This window comes from Ranitomeya imitator, chromosome 7 (genome assembly GCF_032444005.1).
Source record: "Ranitomeya imitator isolate aRanImi1 chromosome 7, aRanImi1.pri, whole genome shotgun sequence".
Lineage (NCBI taxonomy): Eukaryota > Metazoa > Chordata > Amphibia > Anura > Dendrobatidae > Ranitomeya > Ranitomeya imitator.
Window position 1 is genome coordinate 80,497,155 of NC_091288.1, and position 23,808 is coordinate 80,520,962.

Genomic DNA, 23,808 nt, shown 5'->3' on the forward strand with positions numbered 1-23,808 from the left:
TTGCCGATTTGATTGATTCCATCTTGAACCTTCCGTATGTGATCACGCGATTCAGGGGTTTCAGGTTGATAATAATCCTGTGGTTCTCTGAAGGTTTTTTGACTAGGAAAAGGCGAGAATAACGGCCCCTGCCTATCTCCTGTTGAGGTACTGGAGAAATTACCCCTGCCTGGATTAAATCCTGAAGATCCGATAGTAACGAGTCTCAGGAATGTAGATTTTGTACGGATCTAATCCTTAGACACTGAGGGAGAGGACTCTCGAATTCTAGCTTTAGGCCATGCGAAATGGCACGGGGAACCCACTGGTTTGTGGAGACGGACTGCCACCGGAAGAGGAAGTTCGAGAGTCGATCCCCGACGGGCCGAGAGTAGACACTGTTTATCAGGAGTTTGTTGGTGGTGGGACAAAGATATTCTTGCCCTTACCCCCTTTGGGATAGCTCCAAAGGCCTGTTTTGCCTTTCCCCTTATATTCTTTCTGAGAGGACTGATCCCTGGAGGAACGACAAAAACGTTTCTTAGGGTTTCTCTGTTCAGGGACCGCTTTCTTTTTGTCAGTAGCCTTCTCTAAGATGTCATCGAGGGCCGAACCAAAAACATAGTGACCCTGACACGGAATGGCGCAAAGTTTTGCTTTAGACGTAATCTTGCCACTCCAGGATTTCAGCAACAGAGCCCTCCTAGCAGAGTTGGAGAGGACTGCGGATTTAGCTGCTACGCGAACAGATTCTGCCGAAGTGTCGGCGAGGAAACCTGTCGCTTTTTGGAGAAGTGGAAGGGATTCCAGAATCTCCTCCCTAGAAGTTCCCTGGGTAAGCTGAAGCTCGAGGGTATGAAGCCAGTGGAACAGTGACCTAGCAACGCAGGTGGAAGCCACTTTTGTCTTTAGGTTAGCGGAGGTATCCCAGGATCTCCTTAATAAACTTTCAATCTTGCGATTCATGGGATCCCTAAGTTGAGAAGAATCCTCAAAAGGGAGAGCTGCCTTTTTCGCCAAACTTGACATCTGAACATCAACTTTGGGAGTATCCCAAAGAGAACAATCCCAGTCTAAGGGAAACCAATTTTTTAATTCAGAAGGGACACCAAGTCCTTTCTCAGGAAAGTGCCATTCATGACTCTGGATGTTCTCATGAACGGGAAGGCCCTTACGTTTTCTAGGTTTCAGGCCCTCGAACATTTCATCCTGCACTGATTGTTTTACCTCCTTTTCCTCAACCCCCATGGTGTTCCTGACCAATACCGATTAATTCCTGTATATCCTGAGAGGAAAAATAATAGTTACCGAAACTGGGGGTGGAAGCAGTACGCAACACCTTGTCAGTGCAGGGCTGGCAAAGCTTCTTCTTAAATAAGGAGGGAAGCCTGGTAGCACATACACCACACTTGCGGCTGGCTGCTTTATCCTTCTTATGGACAGGAACCCTGTCTCCCTAAAAGAAAGAGAGAAGGGGGGACTAAGTCTCCTACTATTATGCCATCCTAGAAGTGAAGGACTTTCATCCACTACTTACCGTAGGAGGGAGGACGCTGGGCTCTGCAGAGGCAGAAAGGGGTGTTTTGTCGCAGTCCATGGTCTGTCCGTCGGCAGTCACACAGAAACAGACAGTGGGCCTTACCTGGTGGCGTCCCCCGACCAGGATTAAATAATCGAGGTCTCAGCGTTGGTCAGTCTCGTGCTCCTCCTCTCCCATGTCAGCAGGAGGGTGGGTGGGGGACCCATGAAGGGGAACGCCCCATGTGGCAGCAGATCCTGCGATACAGAGGCTTTAGTGTGCGCGTGCATTCCATGCTGGAATGCGGAAGTTCGGGATGACGTCACTTCCGATGCACACGTACCGCAGAATCTGCCAGCAAAGAGGAGAGGAGGAAGCCGGGGAGCTGCAGGTGGACCCCAGCGCACGTCACTGCCCTGCTTTACCCCCGGAGGAGGCGCAGGAGGGGTGGGAAAGGGGGTCCCGAGTCACATGAAGGCCATGGATACGGGAGCAGAGCCCCCAACCCCAGCTGCCCGGCCGGAGGTAAGAAAGTATGGGTGCCCCCGATTGCCGGCCATGGCAGCACCACCAGAGAACCTCTTTGTGCCCCATAGGGGACAGGAAAAACACTGGTGATCACAGAAAGGGGAAGGTATTTAAACTCTTTGTGTTTCCTGTCCCCCATTATGGCGGGGATAAATCCTCCGATGCTGCTGTCGTGGAAGGTGACTGGAGAAAAAAGGCAAGAACAGAATACTCAGAGGAGCAGCAGGAATAAGATGAGAGCAAAAAACTGGCCACTTTATACTTGGTGACAGGTCTGCTAAAATTATGGGTCCAAGCAAGTGTGTGTATATACATACATTATAAAAAACAATAACATTTGATATTCACCTATTGGGTTGGTGCCACTCCTCTGCATTGCACTCCTTGGCGTTCTGCTGAACATCCGGTGTGAGCATCATGTGAGCGCTGCAGTCAATCAGCTACCACTGAACAGCTGCAGTACTTTCCACTGGATGCTGATAACGAAGGTCCAGCAAAGGACACAATTTTGAGCACAGAGGAGCGGCGCTGGTCCAGGAGCGAGTGTCAATTTTTTTCCACCTTCCTCAGCCAATTAATAAGGGTTGTCCAGTAGTGAATAACCCATTTAACAGTGATATTTTCAACAGTCCGATCTTTTATCCAGCACATTCATCTAATAATGGTAACGATCGCAAAAAATGTATCCCCCTAAGCCCCAAATTGACTGGCAGTGAAATATATATTTGAAGGTGTCCACAAAGATTCTAAATTTTGCTAGAAAACCCAATTGCCAAAGACATCCAAATCAATGTCATTAGAAATTTAATAATGAAAATACATGATGTGACAATATGATTAGATGCCTCTCACACAGCCAAACCAGATCTCACACTTTGCACTGACGAGGGGCAGTACCCCGAAACAGTGTATGCAAATTGAGATTTTGGCTATTATCCCAAGTCATGTGACAAGGATCGTTAGAGTATTGATATTGACTTGAAGGATTACCACTTCCTATAGGTGGCGCTAGAGTTCTAGTCCTTTTCTTTTCTGAAGAGACAATTTTCAATATGATTGCTCACATGTGGTATAAAAATTACCGTAATAGACATTTAAATGGAATAAAAGAAAAGAAAGGATGACATCGAGGATATAAAAAATGAAATCCAATCAGGTAATGAGACAGGGACCTTATTCTGCATCATGGAGATCTTCTCAGGAAAGTACATGGTTAAAATCTGCTTGCCAAATGCTTGAGACAGCAAGTAACAGAATGTGGCACCAATGGACGTCAGTGTACAGCAAAGAAACAGTCCCATCCATGGGCCAAATAACGCTCCACCTAGCAGGTTCTGGAAAGGCACAAAGGGTTAAACTATTAAATAAGTAGTCAGTACAATAAACACAAGCTAATATTATATTACAGTCTTGTTGTTGTAAATGGGATCCCAACCCGTTGCAAAGCAATTATTTATTTTGGAAGGACTGATAGCCATCTAAAGTGTATGGGGGTATCCAGGAAAGAAGGCTTGGACTGGCTGGGTTTCAACATGCCCAATCCTTTGTTCTAAAGAAAGATAATTTGACAGCTGTATAATTGCCTCTTATAATACAAGAACGCACAGCCAAGCAGGTGCACCTAAACGGGGGTCCAGAGAAACAATAGTTGGACAAACATTTGTCTAACAAATGGTATGTGTCCATCATAACTACACGCACCTGCCAGTAAAAAGATGTTTGAAAAATCATGCCGCAGTAAAGTAGTCATATGGTAAATGGCATTTAACTATTTTGTGTGGTGTGACTGTGCTTACAAAATTCAAGATTGAAAATTTCTAATTTTTCCTAAATTTTTGGCAAATTTCAGATATTTTCATACAGCTCTGGCAAAAACTAAGAGACCACCACATCAAAACCCTGTCATGGGCAGCACAATCTCTAGACCTGAACCCCATTGAAAACCTCTGGAATGTAATCAGGAGGATGATGGATAGTCACAAGCCATCAAACAAAGAAGAACTGCTTACATTTTTGTGCCAGGAGCAGTGTGAAAGCCTGGTGGAAAGCATGCCAAGATGCATGAAAGTTGTGATTAAAAATCATGGTTATTCCACAAAATATTGATTTCTGAACTCTTCCCGAGATATATAATAATAATAATTTTATTTATATAGCGCCAACATATTCCGCAGCACTTTACATTATAAAGGGGATTTGTACAGACAATAGATATTACAGCATAACAAAAAACACAGATCAAAACAGATACCAAGAGGAGTGAGGGCCCTGCTCGCAAGCTTACAATTTCTAAATGATTATGAACTTGTTTTCTTTGCATTATTTGAGGTCTGGAAGCACTGGGCTTTTTTTTTTTTTTGTAATTTTGACCATTTCTCCTTTTCAGAAAAAAAAATGCAAAATTTATTGCTTGGAAATTCAGAGACATGTTGTCAGAAGTTTATAGAATAAAAGAAAAATTTACATTTTACGCAAAAATATACCTATAAAGAGAAAAATCAGACAAACTGAACATTTTGCAGTGGTCTCTTAATTTTTGCCAGAGTTGTATATAAATGTAAACCATATCGTCTCAATTTTACCACTAACAAAGTACACTGTGTGATGGAAACGCAATCTGAGAATGACTGGGATACTTAGAAACTTTCCAAACATATAACAACATATTCTAACATGTTAGATTTGAAAAATTGGGCTCTGTCTAGAAGATGAAAACTGGCTTTGGTGGTAAGGAGCTACATTGCCAGCCTGTATATTACAGTACTGAAAAAAGAAAGATAAGTGGAGGAGTTATGGTAAGAAATCTGATTTTTCACCTACCAGAAAGCTGGATCCTGGGATGGCGAAGCTTTGCTTATACAAGTATGCGCTACAGAACAGGAGGGTGACATATGACTGGTGCTCCCTCTTATAGTCCTGCAAGAAGTCGGCCAATTCACGAAGCTCATCTAGGTCTGAAGGAAACACCAAAGACCTGAAAGACGGAAAGCACAGCGTGAAAAGGCAATGTGCTCAGCAGACATGAGGGAGACTGGCAGCACCACCACTGGGCAAAAAGCAAGACATGATGTGTAGATCCCAAATTAAAGTTTATTTTCCATTTTACTCTTTTCACTGAGGAAATCGTTTCCGCATATACATTTTGAAAACAACCTAGTGTTGTACGGTGAAAAAAACCCCTGTATATGTACTTCAGCAAAGAATGTGTCCCTGATAACAGCCTGATATTGCCAGCAATGCAGGACAGTGACACCGCGTATAAGGCTTTCAATAGTATATCTTATCAGAGAAAATGGCTTCTTTCTCCTCCTGGGCTGATTTTTCACTCTGAATTCATGGGTGAAACATGTAAAATCTGTTTTCAGTGAATACAGATTTACTCACCACTGCGATAGATGACAGTTGGTGCTTGTAAAGTTCTATGGAGATGGGAGGGGGTAAGAGGAGGTGGGAGGAGCTACAGGCAGACACAGACATGCTGCTGCAACTCCTCAAATGATAGTTACAGTTCCCCATAGAACGTTATGAGCACCAACTGCCATCTTCTATCTTTGTAAAGGGAGAATCTGGATTCATAGGAAGATGAATAAAACCTTGATAGGATCCAATGTGTAAATCTAGAGAAAACCACGGTTTTTTCTATATGTAAATGAGCCGTTAAGATCTATGGGCCGGACAGTGATCTCCCTGAGAATCGGCCTGCAGAGATTATCTATATATATAATTGCCTAAGGGTTTTTCCGTCTGTCTGTCTGTCTGTCTGTCTGTCTGTCCTGGAAATCCCGGCTCTCTGATTGGTCGAGGCCGCCAGGCCTCGACCAATCAGAGACCGGCACAGCATCGACGTAGAAATCCCGCGTCTCTGATTGGTCGAGGCCGCCAGGCCTCGACCAATCAGCAACGGGCACAGCGACGATGATGTCATAAAGGACATAGACATCTCACGTTTCTGATTTAGCGACGGGTACAGTATCGACGTAGATGTCATAATGGTTGCCATGGCGACGATGATGTCATAAAGGTTGCCTCGACCAATCAGCGACGGGCACAGTCTGCCGCGAATTCTGGAATCATCATTGTCCATATACTACGGGGACATGCATATTCTAGAACAGGGGTCCCCAACTCCAGTCCTCAAGGCCCACCAACATGTCATGTTTTCAGGATTTCCTTAGTCTTGCCCAGGTAATAATTGCATCACCTGTGACACTTCTATATTGATCAGTCCTCCTGATACCTCTATATTGATCAGTCCTCCTGACACCTCTATATTGATCAGTCCTCCTGATACCTCTATATTGATCAGTCCTCCTGACACCTCTATATTGATCAGCCCTCCTGACACTTCTATATTGATCAGTCCTCCTGACACCTCTATATTGATCAGTCCTCCTGACATTCTATATTGATCAGTCCTCCTGACACCTCTATATTGATCAGCCCTCCTGACACTTCTATATTGATCAGTCCTCCTGACACCTCTATATTGATCAGTCCTCCTGACATTCTATATTGATCAGCCCTCCTGACACTTCTATATTGATCAGTCCTCCTGACACCTCTATATTGATCAGTCCTCCTGACACCTCTATATTGATCAGTCCTCCTGACACTTCTATATTGATCAGTCCTCCTGACACTTCTATATTGATCAGTCCTCCTGACACCTCTATATATTGGCGGCTTCGACCAATCAGAGACCGGCACAGCATCGACGTAGAAATCCCGCGTCTCTGATTGACACTTCTATATTGATCAGTCCTCCTGACACTTCTATATTGATCAGTCCTCCTGACACTTCTGTATTGATCAGTCCTCCTGACACTTCTATATTGATCAGTCCTCCTGACACCTCTATATTGATCAGTCCTCCTGACACTTCTATATTGATCAGTCCTCCTGACACTTCTGTATTGATCAGTCCTCCTGACACTTCTATATTGATCAGTCCTCCTGACACTTCTGTATTGATCAGTCCTCCTGACACTTCTGTATTGATCAGTCCTCCTGACACCTCTATATTGATCAGTCCTCCTGACACTTCTATATTGATCAGTCCTCCTGACACTTCTGTATTGATCAGTCCTCCTGACACTTCTGTATTGATCAGCCCTCCTGACACTTCTATATTGATCAGTCCTCCTGACACTTCTGTATTGATCAGCCCTCCTGACACTTCTATATTGATCAGTCCTCCTGACACTTCTATATTGATAAATCCTCCTGACACTTCTATATTGATCAGTCCTCATGACACTTCTATATTGATCAGCCCTCCTGACACTTCTATATTGATCAGTCCTCCTGACACTTCTGTATTGATAAATCCTCCTGACACTTCTATATTGATCAGTCCTCATGACACTTCTATATTGATCAGTCCTCCTGACACTTCTATATTGATCAGTCCTCATGACACTTCTATATTGATCAGTCCTCCTGACACTTCTATATTGATCAGTCCTCCTGACACTTCTGTATTGATCAGTCCTCCTGACACTTCTATATTGATCAGTCCTCCTGACACTTCTATATTGATCAGTCCTCCTGACACTTCTGTATTGATCAGTCCTCCTGACACTTCTGTATTGATCAGCCCTCCTGACACTTCTATATTGATCAGTCCTCCTGACACTTCTGTATTGATCAGCCCTCCTGACACTTCTATATTGATCAGTCCTCCTGACACTTCTGTATTGATAAATCCTCCTGACACTTCTATATTGATCAGTCCTCATGACACTTCTATATTGATCAGTCCTCCTGACACTTCTATATTGATCAGTCCTCCTGACACTTCTATATTGATCAGTCCTCCTGACACTTCTATATTGATCAGTCCTCCTGACACTTCTATATTGATCAGTCCTCCTGACACTTCTATATTGATCAGTCCTCCTGACACTTCTATATTGATCAGTCCTCATGACACTTCTATATTGATCAGTCCTCATGACACTTCTATATTGATCAGTCCTCCTGACACTTCTATATTGATCAATCCTCCTGACACTTCTATATTGATCAGTCCTCCTGACACTTCTATATTGATCAGGAGACATTCTATATTGATCAGTCCTCCTGACACCTCTATATTGATCAGTCCTCCTGATACCTCTAAATTGATCAGTCCTCCTGACACTTCTATATTGATCAGTCCTCCTGACACTTCTATATTGATCAGTCCTCCTGACACCTCTATATTGATCAGTCCTCCTGACACTTCTGTATTGATCAGTCCTCCTGACACTTCTATATTGATCAGTCCTCCTGACACTTCTATATTGATCAGTCCTCCTGACACCTCTATATTGATCAGTCCTCCTGACACTTCTATATTGATCAGTCCTCCTGATACCTCTATATTGATCAGTCCTCCTGACACTTCTATATTGATCAGTTCTCCTGACACCTCTATATTGATCAGTCCTCCTGACACTTCTATATTGATCAGTCCTCCTGATACCTCTATATTGATCAGTCCTCCTGATACCTCTATATTGATCAGTCCTCCTGACACTTCTATATTGATCAGTCCTCCTGACACTTCTATATTGATCAGTCCTCCTGACACCTCTATATTGATCAGTCCTCCTGACACCTCTATATTGATCAGTCCTCCTGACACTTCTATATTGATCAGTCCTCTGGCGGCCTCGACCAATCAGAGACCGGCACAGCATCGACGTAGAAATCCCGCGTCTGATTGACACTTCTATATTGATCAGTCCTCCTGACAGTTCTGTATTGATCAGTCCTCCTGACACCTCTATATTGATCAGTCCTCCTGACACTTCTATATTGATCAGTCCTCCTGACACCTCTATATTGATCAGTCCTCCTGACACTTCTATATTGATCAGTCCTCCTGACACTTCTATATTGATCAGCCCTCCTGACACTTCTATATTGATCAGCCCTCCTGACACTTCTATATTGATCAGCCCTCCTGACACTTCTATATTGATCAGCCCTCCTGACACTTCTATATTGATCAGTCCTCCTGACACTTCTATATTGATCAGTCCTCCTGATACCTTTATATTGATCAGTCCTCCTGACACTTCTATATTGATCAGCCCTCCTGACACTTCTATATTGATCAGTCCTCCTGACACTTCTGTATTGATCAGTCCTCCTGACACTTTTATATAGATCAGTCCTCCTGACACTTCTATAATGATCAGTCCTCCTGACACCTCTATATTGATCAGTCCTCCTGACACCTCTATATTGATAAATCCTCCTGACACCTCTATATTGATCAGCCCTCCTGACACCTCTATATTGATCAGCCCTCCTGACACTTCTATATTGATCAGTCCTCCTGACACTTCTATATTGATCAGTCCTCCTGACACTTCTATATTGATCAGTCCTCCTGACACCTCTGTATTGATCAGTCCTCCTGACACCTCTGTATTGATCAGTCCTCCTGACACCTCTGTATTGATCAGTCCTCCTGACACCTCTGTATTGATCAGTCCTCCTGACACTTCTATATTGATCAGTCCTCCTGACACTTCTATATTGATCAGCCCTCCTGACACTTCTATATTGATCAGCCCTCCTGACACTTCTATATTGATCAGCCCTCCTGACACTTCTATATTGATCAGTCCTCCTGACACTTCTGTATTGATCAGTCCTCCTGATACCTCTATATTGATAAATCCTCCTGACACTTCTATATTGATCAGCCCTCCTGACACTTCTATATTGATCAGTCCTCCTGACACTTCTGTATTGATCAGTCCTCCTGACACTTCTGCATTGATCAGTCCTCCTGACATTCTATATTGATCAGTCCTCCTGACACCTCTATATTGATAAATCCTCCTGACACTTCTATATTGATCAGCTCTCCTGACACTTCTATATTGGTCAGTCCTCCTGACACTTCTATATTGATCAGTCCTCCTGATACCTCTATATTGATCAGCCCTCCTGACACTTCTATATTGATCAGTCCTCCTGACACTTCTATATTGATCAGCCCTCCTGACACTTCTATATTGATCAGTCCTCCTGACACTTCTATATTGATCAGTCCTCCTGATACCTCTATATTGATCAGTCCTCCTGACACTTCTATATTGATCAGTCCTCCTGACACCTCTATATTGATCAGTCCTCCTGACACCTCTATATTGATTAGTCCTCCTGACACTTCTATATTGATCAGTCCTCCTGACACTTCTATATTGATCAGTCCTCCTGACACCTCTATATTGATCAGTCCTCATGACACTTCAATATTGATCAGTCCTCCTGACACCTCTATATTGATCAGTCCTCCTGATACCTCTATATTGATCAGTCCTCCTGACACTTCTATATTGATCAGTCCTCCTGACACTTCTATATTGATCAGTCCTCCTGACACTTCTATATTGATCAGTCCTCCTGGTATTCTAGAATATGCATGTCCCCGTAGTATATGGACAATGATGATTCCAGAATTCGCGGCAGACTGTGCCCGTCGCTGATTGGTATGAGGTGTACAGAGCGGAGCCGTATGTGGGTATGAGGTGTAGAGAGAAGAGCCGTGTGTGTATGAGGTGTACGGAGCAGAGCCGTGTGTGAGCACTATGTGTGGCCATTATACAGTATGGAGCATCATGTGTGGCCATTATACAGTATGGAGCATCATGTGTGGCCATTATACAGTATGGAGCATCATGTGTGGCCATTATACAGTATGGAACATCATGTGTGGCCATTATACAGTATGGAGCATCATGTGTGGCCATTATACAGTATGGAGGATCATGTGTGGCCATTATACAGTATGGAGCTTCATGTGTGGCCATTATACAGTATGGAGCATCATGTGTGGCCATTATACAGTATGGAACATCATGTGTGGCCATTATACAGTATGGAGGATCATGTGTGGCCATTATACAGTATTGAGCATCATGTGTGGCCATTATACAGTATGGAGCATCATGTGTGGCCATTATACAGTATGCAGCACTGTGTGTCCATTATACAGTATGGAACATCATGTGTGGCCATTATACAGTATGGAGCATCATGTGTGGCCATTATACAGTATGGAGCATCATGTGTGGCCATTATACAGTATGGAGGATCATGTGTGGCCATTATACAGTATGGAGCATCATGTGTGGCCATTATACAGTATGGAGCATCATGTGTGGCCATTATACAGTATGGAGCATCATGTGTGGCCATTATACAGTATGGAGGATCATGTGTGGCCATTATACAGTATTGAGCATCATGTGTGGCCATTATACAGTATGGAGCATCATGTGTGGCCATTATACAGTATGCAGCACTGTGTGTCCATTATACAGTATGGAGCATCATGTGTGGCCATTATACAGTATGGAGGATCATGTGTGGCCATTATACAGTATGGAGCATCATGTGTGGACATTATACAGTATGGAGCATCATGTGTGGCCATTATACAGTATGGAGCATCATGTGTGGCCATTATACAGTATGGAGGATCATGTGTGGCCATTATACAGTATTGAGCATCATGTGTGGCCATTATACAGTATGGAGCATCATGTGTGGCCATTATACAGTATGCAGCACTGTGTGTCCATTATACAGTATGGAGCATCATGTGGGGCCATTATACAATATGGAGCATCATGTGTGGCCATTATACAGTATGGAGCATCATGTGTGGCCATTATACAGTATTGAACATCATGTGGGGCCATTATACAGTATAGAGCATCATGGGCCATTATACAGTACTAGATTGTGGCCCGATTCTAACGCATCGGGTATTCTAGAATATGCATGTCCCCATAGTATATGGACAATGATGATTCCAGAATTCGCGGCAGACTGTGCCCATCGCTGATTGGTCGAGGCAACCTTTATGACATCATCGTTGCCATGGCAACCATTATGACATCTACGTCGATACTATGCCCGTCGCTGATTGGTCGAGGCGAATTCGCGGCAGACTGTGCCCGTCGCTGATTGGTCGAGGCAACCTTTATGACATCATCGTCGCTGTGCCCATTGCTGATTGGTCGAAGCAACCTTTATGACATCATCGTCGCTGTGCCCATTGCTGATTGGTCGAAGCAACCTTTATGACATCGTCGCCATGGCAACCATTATGACATCATCGTCGCTGTGCCCGTTGCTGATCACAGAGCCACGTAGTATAGAGACTTACAAAAAATAAATAAACATATACTCATCTTCATGTGCCTTTGCGTCTTTCCTTTCATTGTCATTGGCGTACTTTATATGATGCCATGTTTGCGTTGATATTTGCTTTTTTGGTTTTCCCACAAACTAAAGTTCATTTTAACAATTGTCTGTGTCTGACCGTATACAGAACATACCACAGCTCCTGGGCAGCGGAGGAAGCAAAAGACAATACTGACATTACAGCCGATCACAGAGAATACATTTTGTGAGGTAAAATATTGTTTAACCCCTTCAAGACCCAGCCTATTTTGACCTTAAAGACCTTGCCGTTTTTTGCAATTCTGACCAGTGTCCCTTTATGAGGTAATAACTCAGGAACGCTTCAACGGATCCTAGCGGTTCTGAGATTGTTTTTTCGTGACATATTGGGCTTCATGTTAGTGGTAAATTTAGGTCAATAAATTCTGCATTTATTTGTGATAAACACGGAAATTTGGCGAAAATTTTGAAAATTTCGCAATTTTCACATTTTGAATTTTTATTCTGTTAAACCAGAGAGATATGTGACACAAAATAGTTAATAAATAACATTTCCCACATGTTTACTTTACATCCGCACAATTTTGGAAACAAAATTTTTTTTTGTTAGGAAGTTATAAGGGTTAAAATTCGACCAGCGATTTGTCATTTTTACAACGAAATTTACAAAACCATTTTTTTTAGGGACCACCTCACATTTGAAGTCAGTTTGAGGGGTCTATATGGCTGAAAATACCCAAAAGTGACACCATTCTAAAAACTGCACCCCTCAAGGTACTCAAAACCACATTCAAGAAGTTTATTAACCCTTCAGGTGCTTCACAGCAGCAGAAGCAACATGGAAGGAAAAAATGAACATTTAACTTTTTAGTCACAAAAATTATCTTTTAGCAACAATTTTTTTATTTTCCCAATGGTAAAAGGAGAAACTGAACCACGAAAGTTGTTGTCCAATTTGTCCTGAGTACGCTGATACCTCATATGTGGGGGTAAACCACTGTTTTGGCGCACGGCAGGGCTTGGAAGGGAAGGAGCGCCATTTGACTTTTTGAATCAAAAATTGGCTCCACTCTTTAGCGGACACCATGTCACGTTTGGAGAGCCCCCGTGTGCCTAAAAATTGGAGCTCCCCCACAAGTGACCCCATTTTGGAAACTAGACGCCCCAAGGAACTTATCTAGATGCATAGTGAGCACTTTGAACCCCCAGGTGCTTCACAAATTGATCCGTAAAAATGAAAAAGTACTTTTTTTTCACAAAAAAATTCTTTTAGCCTCAATTTTTTCATTTTCACATGGGCAACAGGATAAAATGGATCCTAAAATGTGTTGGGCAATTTCTCCTGAGTACACCAATACCTCACATGTGGAGGTAAACCACTGTTTGGGCACATGGTAAGGCTCGGAAGGGAAGGAGCGCCATTTGACTTTTTGAATGAAAAATTATTTCCATCGTTAGCGGACACCATGTCGCGTTTGGATAGCTCCTGTGTGCCTAAACATTGGCGCTCCCCCACAAGTGACCCCATTTTGGAAACTAGACCCCCCAAGGAACTAATTTAGATGCCTAGTGAGCACTTTAAACCCTCAGGTGCTTCACAAATTGATCTGTAAAAATGAAAAAGTAATTTTTTTTCACAAAAAAATTCTTTTCGCCTCAATTTTTTCATTTTCACATGGGCAGTAGGATAAAATGGATCATAAAATTTGTTGGGCAATTTCTCCCGAGTACGCCGATACCTCATATGTGGGGGTAAACCACTGTTTGGGCACTCGGCAGGGCTCGGAAGAGAAGGCGCGCCATTTGACTTTTTGAATGGAAAATTAGCTCCAATTGTTAGCGGACACCATGTCGCGTTTGGAGAGCCCCTGTGTGCCTAAACATTGGAGCTCCCGCACAAGTGACCCCATTTTGGAAACTAGACCCCCCAAGGAACTTATCTAGATGCATATTGAGCACTTTAAACCCCCAGGTGCTTCACAGAAGTTTATAACGCAGAGCCATGAAAATAAAAAATAATTTTTCTTTCCTCAAAAATGATTTTTTAGCCTGGAATTTCCTATTTTGCCAAGGATAATAGGAGAAATTGGACCCCAAATATTGTTGTCCAGTTTGTCCTGAGTACGCTGATACCCCATATGTGGGGGTAAACCACTGTTTGGGCGCACGGCAGGGCTCGGAAGGGATGGCACGCCATTTGGCTTTTTAAATGGAAAATTAGCTCCAATCATTAGCGGACACCATGTCACGTTTGGAGAGCCCCTGTGTGCCTAAACATTGGAGATCCCCCAGAAATGACACCATTTTAGAAACTAGACCCCCAAAGGAACTAATCTAGATGTGTGGTGAGGACTTAGAACCCCCAAGTGCTTCACAGAAGTTTATAACGCAGAGCCATGAAAATAAAAAAAAAAATTATTTTCTCAAAAATGATCTTTTAGCCTGCAATTTTTTATTTTCCCAAGGGTAACAGGAGAAATTTGACCCCAAAAGTTGTTGTCCAGTTTCTCCTGAGTACGCTGATACCCCATATGTGGGGGTAAATCACTGTTTGGGCACATGCCGGGGCTCGGAAGTGAAGTAGTGACGTTTTGAAATGCAGACTTTGATGGAATGCTCTGTGGGCGTCACGTTGCGTTTGCAGAGCCCCTGATGTGCCTAAACAGTAGAAACCCCCCACAAGTGACCCCATTTTGGAAACTAGACCCTGAAAGGAACTTATCTAGATGTGTGGTGAGCACTTTGAACCCCCAAGTGCTTCATAGAAGTTTATAATGCAGAGCCGTGAAAATAATAAATACGTTTTCTTTCCTCAAAAATAATTATTTAGCCCAGAATTTTTTATTTTCCCAAGGGTTACAGGAGAAATTGGACCCCAAAAGTTGTTGTCCAGTTTCTCCTGAGTACGCTGATACCCCATATGTGGGGGTAAACCACTGTTTGGGCACACGTCGGGGCTCAGAAGGGAAGTAGTGACTTTTGAAATGCAGACTTTGATGGAATGGTCTGCGGGTGTCACGTTGCGTTTGCAGAGCCCCTGGTGTGCCTAAACAGTAGAAACCCCCCACAAGTGACCCCATTTTAGAAACTAGACCCCCCAAGGAACTTATCTAGATATGTGGTGAGCACTTTGAACCCCCAAGTGCTTCACAGACGTTTACAACGCAGAGCCGTGAAAATAAAAAATCATTTTTCTTTCCTCAAAAATTATGTTTTAGCAAGCATTTTTTTAGATTCACAAGGGTAACAGGAGAAATTGGACCCCAGTAATTGTTGCGCAGTTTGTCCCGAGTATGCTGGTACCCCATATGTGGGGGTAAACCACTGTTTGGGCACACGTCAGGGCTCGGAAGTGAGGGAGCACCATTTGACTTTTTGAATACGAGATTGGCTGGAATCAATGGTGGCGCCATGTTGCGTTTGGAGACCCCTGATGTGCCTAAACAGTGGAAGCCCCTCAATTCTAACTCCAACACTAACCCCAACACACCCCTAACCCTAATCCCAACTGTAGCCATAACCCTAAACACAACCCTAACCCCAACACACCCCTAACCCTAACCACAACCCTAATTCCAACCCTAACCCTAAGGCTATGTGCCCACGTTGCGGATTCGTGTGAGATATTTCCGCACCATTTTTGAAAAATCCGCGGGTAAAAGGCACTGTGTTTTACCTGCGGATTTTCCGCGGATTTCCAGTGTTTTTTGTGCGGATTTCACCTGCGGATTCCTATTGAGGAACAGGTGTAAAACGCCGCGGAATCCGCACAAAGAATTGACATGCTGCGGAAAATACAACGCAGCGTTTCCGCGCGGTATTTTCCGCACCATGGGCACAGCGGATTTGGTTTTTCATATGTTTACATGGTACTGTAAACCTGATGGAACACTGCTGCGAATCCGCAGCCAAATCCGCACCGTGTGCACATAGCCTAATTCTAAAGGTATGTGCACACGCTGCGGATCCGCAGCAGTTTCCCATGAGTGTACAGTTCAATGTAAACCTATGGGAAACAAAAATCGCTGTACACATGCTGCGGAAAAACTGCAGGGAAACGCAGCGGTTTACATTCCGCAGCATGTCACTTCTTTCTGCGGATTCCGCAGCGGTTTTACAACTGCTCCAATAGAAAATCGCAATTGTAAAACCGCAGTGAAATGCGCAGAAAAAAACGCGGTAAATCCGCCATAAATCCGCAGCGGTTTAGCACTGCGGATTTATCAAATCCGCAGCGGAAAAATCCGCAGAGGACCAGAATACGTGTGCACATTCCTAACCCTAACCCTAGCCCTAACCCTAGCCCTAACCCTACCCCTAACCCTAACCCTACCCCTACCCCTAACCCTAACCCTAGCCCTACCCCTACCCCTAACCCTAACCCTACCCCTAACCCTACCCCTACCCCTAACCCTAACCCTATTCTAACATTAGTGGAAAAAAAAAAATTTCTTTATTTTTTTATTGTCCCTACCTATGGGGGTGACATTTATTATTTTTTTTATTTTGATCACTGAGATAGATTATATCTCAGTGATCAAAATGCACTTTGGAACGAATCTGCCGGCAGGCAGATTCGGCGGGCGCACTGCGCATGCGCCCGCCATTTTGGAAGATGGCGGCGCCCGGGAGAAGACGGACGGGACCACGGCTGGATCGGTAAGTATGATAGGGTGGGGGGGGACCACGGGGGGGGGATCGGAGCGCGGGGGGGGGGGGAATCGGAGCGCGGGAGGGGTGGAACGGAGCGCGGGGGGCGTGGAACGGAGCACGGGGGGGCTGGAATGGAGCACGGGGGGGTGGAACGGAGCACGGGGGGGGGTGGATCGGAGTGCAGGGGGGGTGATTGGAGCACGGGGGGGTGATTGGAGCACGGGGGGAGCGGACACGAGCACGGGGGGGAGCGGAGCACTGGACGGAGGGGAGCCGGAGCAGTGTACCGGCCAGATCGGGGGGGTGGGGGGGGCGATCGGAGGGGTGGGGTGGGGGCACACTAGTATTTCCAGCCATGGCCGATGATATTTCAGCATCGGCCATGGCTGGATTGTAATATTTTACCCGTTATAATGGGTGAAATATTACAAATCGCTCTGATTGGCAGTTTCACTTTCAACAGCCAATCAGAGCGATCGTAGCCACGAGGGGGTGAAGCCACCCCCCCTGGGCTAAACTACCACTCCCCCTGTCCCTGCAGATCGGGTGAAATGGGAGTTAACCCTTTCACCCGATCTGCAGGGACGCGATCTTTCCATGACGCCGCATAGGCGTCATGGGTCGGATTGGCACCGACTTTCATGACGCCTACGTGGCGTCAAAGGTCGGGAAGGGGTTAAAAACAGTCAGTGAAATATTTTACCTGACAAAAGAAATCCTCTGTGATTCCCTGCTGTAATGTCAGTATTGTCTTTTGCTTCCCCCAGGCCTCGACCAATCAGCGACGGGCACAGTATCGACGTAGAAATTCTGCGTCTCTGATTAGTCGAGGCCGCCAGGCCTCGACCAATCAGCAACGGGCACAGCGACGATGTCATAAAGGACGTAGACATCCCGCGTCTCTGATTGGTGGCCCGACCAATCAGCAACGGGCACAGCGACGATGATGTCATAAAGGACGTAGACATCCCGCGTCTCTGATTGGTGGCCCGACCAATCAGCGACGGGCACAGCGACGATGATATCATAAAGGACGTAGAAATCCCACGTTTCTGATTCAGCGACGGGCACAGTATCGACGTAGATGTCATAATGGTTGCCATGGCGACGATGATGTCATAAAGGTTGCCTCAACCAATCAGCGACGGGCACAGTCTGCCGCGAATTCTGGAATCATCATTGTCCATATATTACGGGGACATGCATATTCTAGAATACCCGATGCGTTAGAATCGGGCCACAATCTAGTTTTAAATAAAAAGGGAGCATTATCAGTGTGAGACATGTAATGACTGACAGTCTGCTCTCCTAATCTACATGTCTCACACTGCAGTGCGCAGGCGCCGGGAAAGGTCAGAGAGGCCCGGCGCCTGCAGTGCTTTGCTCTGCCCTCAACAGTGCAGATAAGTACGCCTGTGCAGGAGCGCGATGCCGGGGAGCCATGAAGCAAGCAGGAAGGCCGCATTGCATGAAGATGGGAGGCGCGAAACGAGGACCTGAGACACCCATTTGACTAGACCGCCCCGCAGGTGAGTATAGTAAAACTTATCTTTCTTCTCTTACAGGTCAGATCGGGAGCTTATCTACACCATTATAGAATGCTGTAGATAAGACCTGAAAGGTGATGGCGGTATCTTATATCGGCCAAACCTGGTGATGGCGGTATCTTATATCGGCCAAACCTGGTGACAGGTTCACTTTAATTTACAATAAGCTCTGGAGACAGATTCTAATGGAGATCACACCCGATCCTTCTCTCTTCTGACATAATCTGGCAAAGGAGGATCAAAAAGCACCACTATACATTAGCTGGTCAGCTGGTCTTGCTGGCATTGGCCAGTTCATGCCACAAATCTAATGTGTACAGGGGCTTTATGTTTACGCATGCCAAATTTGAATGCTTGAAAGCCAAGGAGTATTGGAGTATTTTCCTACTATCTCTGTGTGAAAGTACAAAGGATTCACATTAGGATAACCACAATTGAATGGAGAAATCTACTAACTTCTCCATGCAGAATCTGCAGGAATAAGTGACAATAAATAGAAGCTCAAGGCAAGGGATACGTAAATTCCTAATGCTCTTAGTGTAGTAGTAAAAATAAAATATTCAATTTACATATAAGGTTTATATGTATCCCATAATGGACAAAATAAAGGACAAATCGGAAGGAATATACAAAAGAAAAAAGAACACAAAAAACCGAACTAATGCCCAAATAATGAATTCAAATAAATTTATTATGTAAGTGAATACACCAAATGGTAGGGGGGAAAGAAAACCAAAAAGAAGGCACAATACCAAGAAGACGGAGCAATAAACAGTCCTGCTATAATATGATAAAGGAGTGATACAAAATTGTATATATAACCCCACAGAACTGAAAATTATAAATGCACACAAAAAATAAATAAATTGCACAAAAGAAACAAGGTGCAATGTATCATAAATGGCAGTGCACCTTTAAGAGATGGCCTAAGGTACTGAAGGGGCTAAGGTGCACAAAAAAGTTACAAATGCCATAAAAAATGTGTGTAATTTGAAATACATCGGAATAAGGTGCAACCAGTGCTAAAAAGTGCGGCCAGGATACAAATGTATATAAATATAAGGTGCAAATGTGCGGCCACCAACAATTACGCTGGTAACAGGAAAGTAAATGCAGGTACCTGCTGAATAAATACAGGTCACAAATGGTAACACATGAAATTAACAGTCAATATAAGCCCTTAGTAAGCATCATGTTTTCCCTAAATGATGTTATGATGTGCTTTAAAATTACTGCAGGGCCATGTGACTTGCCATTTATGTGCGATCTGTGACTGGACTTGCACCTTATTGAATACTAGATGGTGGCCCGATTCTAACGCATCGGGTATTCTGGAATATGCAGGTCCACGTAGTATATAGCACAGCCCACGTAGTATATAGCACAGCCCACTTAGTATATAGCACAGCCCACTTAGTATATTGCCCAGCCACTTAGTATATTGCCCAGCCACTTAGTATATTGCCCAGCCACTTAGTATATTGCCCAGCCACTTAGTATATTGCCCAGCCACTTAGTATATTGCCCAGCCACTTAGTATATTGCCCAGCCACTTAGTATATTGCCCAGCCACTTAGTATATTGCCCAGCCACTTAGTATATTGCCCAGCCACTTAGTATATTGCCCAGCCACTTAGTATATTGCCCAGCCACTTAGTATATTGCCCAGCCACTTAGTATATTGCCCAGCCACTTAGTATATTGCCCAGCCACTTAGTATATTGCCCAGCCACTTAGTATATTGCCCAGCCACTTAGTATATTGCCCAGCCACTTAGTATATTGCCCAGCCACTTAGTATATTGCCCAGCCACTTAGTATATTGCCCAGCCACTTAGTATATTGCCCAGCCACTTAGTATATTGCCCAGCCACTTAGTATATTGCCCAGCCACTTAGTATATTGCCCAGCCACTTAGTATATTGCCCAGCCACTTAGTATATTGCCCAGCCACTTAGTATATTGCCCAGCCACTTAGTATATTGCCCAGCCACTTAGTATATTGCCCAGCCACTTAGTATATTGCCCAGCCACTTAGTATATTGCCCAGCCACTTAGTATATTGCCCAGCCACTTAGTATATTGCCCAGCCACTTAGTATATTGCCCAGCCACTTAGTATATTGCCCAGCCACTTAGTATATTGCCCAGCCACTTAGTATATTGCCCAGCCACTTAGTATATTGCCCAGCCACTTAGTATATTGCCCAGCCACTTAGTATATTGCCCAGCCACTTAGTATATTGCCCAGCCACTTAGTATATTGCCCAGCCACTTAGTATATTGCCCAGCCACTTAGTATATTGCCCAGCCACTTAGTATATTGCCCAGCCACTTAGTATATTGCCCAGCCACTTAGTATATTGCCCAGCCACTTAGTATATTGCCCAGCCACTTAGTATATTGCCCAGCCACTTAGTATATTGCCCAGCCACTTAGTATATTGCCCAGCCACTTAGTATATTGCCCAGCCACTTAGTATATTGCCCAGCCACTTAGTATATTGCCCAGCCACTTAGTATATTGCCCAGCCACTTAGTATATTGCCCAGCCACTTAGTATATTGCCCAGCCACTTAGTATATTGCCCAGCCACTTAGTATATTGCCCAGCCACTTAGTATATTGCCCAGCCACTTAGTATATTGCCCAGCCACTTAGTATATTGCCCAGCCACTTAGTATATTGCCCAGCCACTTAGTATATTGCCCAGCCACTTAGTATATTGCCCAGCCACTTAGTATATTGCCCAGCCACTTAGTATATTGCCCAGCCACTTAGTATATTGCCCAGCCACTTAGTATATTGCCCAGCCACTTAGTATATTGCCCAGCCACTTAGTATATTGCCCAGCCACTTAGTATATTGCCCAGCCACTTAGTATATTGCCCAGCCACTTAGTATATTGCCCAGCCACTTAGTATATTGCCCAGCCACTTAGTATATTGCCCAGCCACTTAGTATATTGCCCAGCCACTTAGTATATTGCCCAGCCACTTAGTATATTGCCCAGCCACTTAGTATATTGCCCAGCCACTTAGTATATTGCCCAGCCACTTAGTATATTGCCCAGCCACTTAGTATATTGCCCAGCCACTTAGTATATTGCCCAGCCACTTAGTATATTGCCCAGCCACTTAGTATATTGCCCAGCCACTTAGTATATTGCCCAGCCACTTAGTATATTGCCCAGCCACTTAGTATATTGCCCAGCCACTTAGTATATTGCCCAGCCACTTAGTATATTGCCCAGCCACTTAGTATATTGCCCAGCCACTTAGTATATTGCCCAGCCACTTAGTATATTGCCCAGCCACTTAGTATATTGCCCAGCCACTTAGTATATTGCCCAGCCACTTAGTATATTGCCCAGCCACTTAGTATATTGCCCAGCCACTTAGTATATTGCCCAGCCACTTAGTATATTGCCCAGCCACTTAGTATATTGCCCAGCCACTTAGTATATTGCCCAGCCACTTAGTATATTGCCCAGCCACTTAGTATATTGCCCAGCCACTTAGTATATTGCCCAGCCACTTAGTATATTGCCCAGCCACTTAGTATATTGCCCAGCCACTTAGTATATTGCCCAGCCACTTAGTATATTGCCCAGCCACTTAGTATATTGCCCAGCCACTTAGTATATTGCCCAGCCACTTAGTATATTGCCCAGCCACTTAGTATATTGCCCAGCCACTTAGTATATTGCCCAGCCACTTAGTATATTGCCCAGCCACTTAGTATATTGCCCAGCCACTTAGTATATTGCCCAGCCACTTAGTATATTGCCCAGCCACTTAGTATATTGCCCAGCCACTTAGTATATTGCCCAGCCACTTAGTATATTGCCCAGCCACTTAGTATATTGCCCAGCCACTTAGTATATTGCCCAGCCACTTAGTATATTGCCCAGCCACTTAGTATATTGCCCAGCCACTTAGTATATTGCCCAGCCACTTAGTATATTGCCCAGCCACTTAGTATATTGCCCAGCCACTTAGTATATTGCCCAGCCACTTAGTATATTGCCCAGCCACTTAGTATATTGCCCAGCCACTTAGTATATTGCCCAGCCACTTAGTATATTGCCCAGCCACTTAGTATATTGCCCAGCCACTTAGTATATTGCCCAGCCACTTAGTATATTGCCCAGCCACTTAGTATATTGCCCAGCCACTTAGTATATTGCCCAGCCACTTAGTATATTGCCCAGCCACTTAGTATATTGCCCAGCCACTTAGTATATTGCCCAGCCACTTAGTATATTGCCCAGCCACTTAGTATATTGCCCAGCCACTTAGTATATTGCCCAGCCACTTAGTATATTGCCCAGCCACTTAGTATATTGCCCAGCCACTTAGTATATTGCCCAGCCACTTAGTATATTGCCCAGCCACTTAGTATATTGCCCAGCCACTTAGTATATTGCCCAGCCACTTAGTATATTGCCCAGCCACTTAGTATATTGCCCAGCCACTTAGTATATTGCCCAGCCACTTAGTATATTGCCCAGCCACTTAGTATATTGCCCAGCCACTTAGTATATTGCCCAGCCACTTAGTATATTGCCCAGCCACTTAGTATATTGCCCAGCCACTTAGTATATTGCCCAGCCACTTAGTATATTGCCCAGCCACTTAGTATATTGCCCAGCCACTTAGTATATTGCCCAGCCACTTAGTATATTGCCCAGCCACTTAGTATATTGCCCAGCCACTTAGTATATTGCCCAGCCACTTAGTATATTGCCCAGCCACTTAGTATATTGCCCAGCCACTTAGTATATTGCCCAGCCACTTAGTATATTGCCCAGCCACTTAGTATATTGCCCAGCCACTTAGTATATTGCCCAGCCACTTAGTATATTGCCCAGCCACTTAGTATATTGCCCAGCCACTTAGTATATTGCCCAGCCACTTAGTATATTGCCCAGCCACTTAGTATATTGCCCAGCCACTTAGTATATTGCCCAGCCACTTAGTATATTGCCCAGCCACTTAGTATATTGCCCAGCCACTTAGTATATTGCCCAGCCACTTAGTATATTGCCCAGCCACTTAGTATATTGCCCAGCCACTTAGTATATTGCCCAGCCACTTAGTATATTGCCCAGCCACTTAGTATATTGCCCAGCCACTTAGTATATTGCCCAGCCACTTAGTATATTGCCCAGCCACTTAGTATATTGCCCAGCCACTTAGTATATTGCCCAGCCACTTAGTATATTGCCCAGCCACTTAGTATATTGCCCAGCCACTTAGTATATTGCCCAGCCACTTAGTATATTGCCCAGCCACTTAGTATATTGCCCAGCCACTTAGTATATTGCCCAGCCACGTAGCATGTTGCCCAGCCACGTAGTATACAGCACAGCCCACATAGTATATTGCCC

At 44.4% G+C, this 23,808-nt stretch overlaps 1 protein-coding gene across 1 annotated transcript in view; it reads right to left on the bottom strand.

Annotated features, from left to right (window-relative positions):
* The window catches only part of TMEM41A (transmembrane protein 41A), a 37,352-nt gene that overhangs the window by 9,423 nt on the left and 4,121 nt on the right, over positions 1 to 23,808 (bottom strand). Inside the window, exons 2-3 of the mRNA XM_069733552.1 lie at positions 4,847 to 5,000; positions 3,199 to 3,360 (exon numbers count right to left, since the gene is read on the bottom strand). Of these exons, the coding sequence (XP_069589653.1) occupies positions 3,199 to 3,360; positions 4,847 to 5,000 (316 nt within the window). The remainder of the gene's footprint in view (positions 1 to 3,198; positions 3,361 to 4,846; positions 5,001 to 23,808) is intronic.